Source organism: Mauremys mutica, chromosome 21 (assembly GCF_020497125.1).
Source record: "Mauremys mutica isolate MM-2020 ecotype Southern chromosome 21, ASM2049712v1, whole genome shotgun sequence".
NCBI lineage: Eukaryota > Metazoa > Chordata > Testudines > Geoemydidae > Mauremys > Mauremys mutica.
In genome coordinates, this window is record NC_059092.1 from 17,743,801 (window position 1) to 17,746,347 (window position 2,547).

Consider the following 2,547-nt stretch of genomic DNA (forward strand, 5'->3'; position numbering starts at 1 on the left):
TTTGGATCCGGAGCCATGTGGGCATTGACATACCTCTAGTAGCTGCTACAATTCTTCATCAGATTATAAAGCACCGTGGTACTATTCCAAACAGCTTAGTTTAACAAACTTTGTTTCATTTTGTACCACACTGAATTCCTAGCTTGTGCGCCTCTCCTCTAACAGCACATGCTCTGCACTGCCTTGGGGAGGCACGTACATGCACATTCAGTACATTTCACAATCTGCTTTTTGCTGAACGGGTGGTGGTTTTCTCAATGGCTTCTGCTTTTTAATTCACAATATTGGAGCTCATTCTAAAATCATACAATTAAATAAAAACAATTTTATTCCAGTATGCACCATCTCAAGGAAAATTCAAAGCTAATGTGTTTACACAATGCCAAGACTTTTCTTTTAAAAGGCCCAAATTTAACGCATGACACACAGAAGAGATCATAAATTACTTTGGCTGAAAATAATTTTTTTTTAAAAATCTGACAACATTCGGCTTGCAGGTTATTCTATATAATTTAGATACGTTCTTTAAAAGGAGGATGGAGCAGCCAGGCCATCTTTTCCATGGTCACGTAGGAACTACAATATTCTTGGCTAATAAAAAGAGAAGAGCAAGGTTTGCATTTCCGCCAGCTTGCTCCAAAGCTTCAAGAGCTTCCCGCATGGTAAAGCCAGCGCACAGAATCTGGTTAATGTCTGCCGCAGGGAAAACAGGCAGCAGAGGAGCTCTGGAGTGCACTTCCAGATTGCTGATTGGTGGGCAGAGCAATGGCTCAACAAGTCCACATGGTGGCCTTGGATCTTCAGGATTTGAGGAACTGTCAGTTCTTTCAGACACTGCTGTTAACAGGCTCTGAGCATCCTGAGGAACATCATCCTCCACCGTGAGCTCAGGTGAACGTGATCTATTCAGCTCTAAAGACTGACTGGCTGGAACTTGGTCATTTACTAAACATTCAGGTAAAATTTCTGCCTGCTCAGTACTCTGTAGTTGATCAAATGTTGCAACTGAGCTCAGAATGACAGAATTACTCTTACTTGATGACTTCTGTATCTCGAGAGCATCTTTTTCAACAGTTAACTGGCTGCTAGTTAAAATCTTGATGCTAGCATTTTCTATTCCCATAGCATAAGATAGTGCCCCTGCTAGCCCCTCAGGGTTCACATGTTCAGGCATCACCATATGAAAGGAACTATTTAGATCCCCACTCTCTGGATCCACACTTTCATGATCATCATCAGAAAGCTCCTTGCATTCCATTTGCTCTTCAAGAACAGTTTCTGGCTGTCCTGTGTCTTCTTCAGACATAAAAATGACAGAATCTCCTTTACTATTTATAACCAAAAGTTCATGAAGCTCCTTCAACGCTGCTGTTAAAGATAAACTTGGCTCTTCAGTGGATGCTGCTGTATCACCGTTCAGCTGATGAATGTCAGAGGAGGAAGAGCTATTTTCGGCTGATAAATTATGTAACTCAGTACATATTGCAGTCATTTCAACATTGGTGTCAGGCTGCAGTAAATCACTAGTGGAAACCGGGTTACTTGAAAATACAGACACAGAGGGGTCATGCTTTGATGACTCCATCTGCATCAAAGAACAATCTAAGTTCAGAACAGATCCACCAATATTCTTCGCTTGAGCGTTCTGTTTGCATGACAAGCTATGCACTGTGACGACAGACTGCTCAGCTACATCTGTTTCCATGAAGGTTTCTGTATGTGAACAGCCACAGGATGCGGACACTGGGATATTTTCTTTCCCACACAAAAGCTCTATATTCTCCAGCCCACTTTCTCTTCTCTCAGTAAGAGAGTCAATGGGTGATTCTGGATGGATGTTTATAAGGCCTTGCTCCCCCACAGCAGGTAACTCAAGGGCACTGACATTACAAGGATGTTCTGGCTCAGTTGGTTCATTCCGTTTATCCAGACATTGTTCACTCACTGGTTCTTTGTATGTCTGAAGATCCAAAGGAAACTCATTCATTTGGTTTGGATCCAGCTGTTCTGAAGGCAATGGTACATCTAGAACCGCCTGCTGCCCATTCCTGCTGGTGGCATCAGACAAACTGCCTTCTCTTGTCACTTCCATAGGAGATTCCAGACCATGGGCTTGTTCTTTAGCATTATATTTCATTAGATGGTCAGCGGCGACTGTTTTTTTCAAGTGTATTCTGTGAAGGTATAGTTGGACTATGACAGGCTACTGATCCAGTCTGGATAGCATGGTCATTGTGTGCTGAACGAGCAGCATGATCAGAAAGATTCTGTAACACAAGAGGGTCTGGAGCTAGCTGACATTCAGCTGGTGACTCCAAAGACTTCACAGCTGTAGGATCAACTATCTCTGCTAGACTAGATTTGTGTGAGCAAATTGAAGCAGGGGCGGAGATGGAGTGATCAAGTAATTGATTTGTGGGATTACAGATCTTGGAACTTAGTCCTGAAGAATGGACTGGACTCTTAAATCCATCAGAAGATGGTAAAGATGGCATTTCCAGTGAGGTAGTTTCTTTATCACTATTCTCTATACATGGATAGAAAGAG

The 2,547-nt window shown here is 42.4% G+C and overlaps 1 protein-coding gene across 1 annotated transcript; it reads right to left on the bottom strand.

The window, feature by feature from the left end:
* Positions 1-247: 247 nt before the first annotated feature.
* Positions 248-2,316, bottom strand: RSC1A1 (regulator of solute carriers 1). Its single transcript, XM_044996381.1, has one exon. The coding sequence runs from the start codon at positions 2,135-2,137 to the stop codon at positions 566-568; it is 1,572 nt and encodes a 523-aa protein (XP_044852316.1). The 5' UTR covers positions 2,138-2,316; the 3' UTR covers positions 248-565.
* Positions 2,317-2,547: the final 231 nt, after the last annotated feature.

What these genes read in the sequence shown, in the direction of transcription:
- RSC1A1 (XM_044996381.1), bottom strand. Translation starts at nt 2,137, where the DNA reads ATGAAATATAATGCTAAAGAACAAGCCCATGGTCTGGAATCTCCTATG.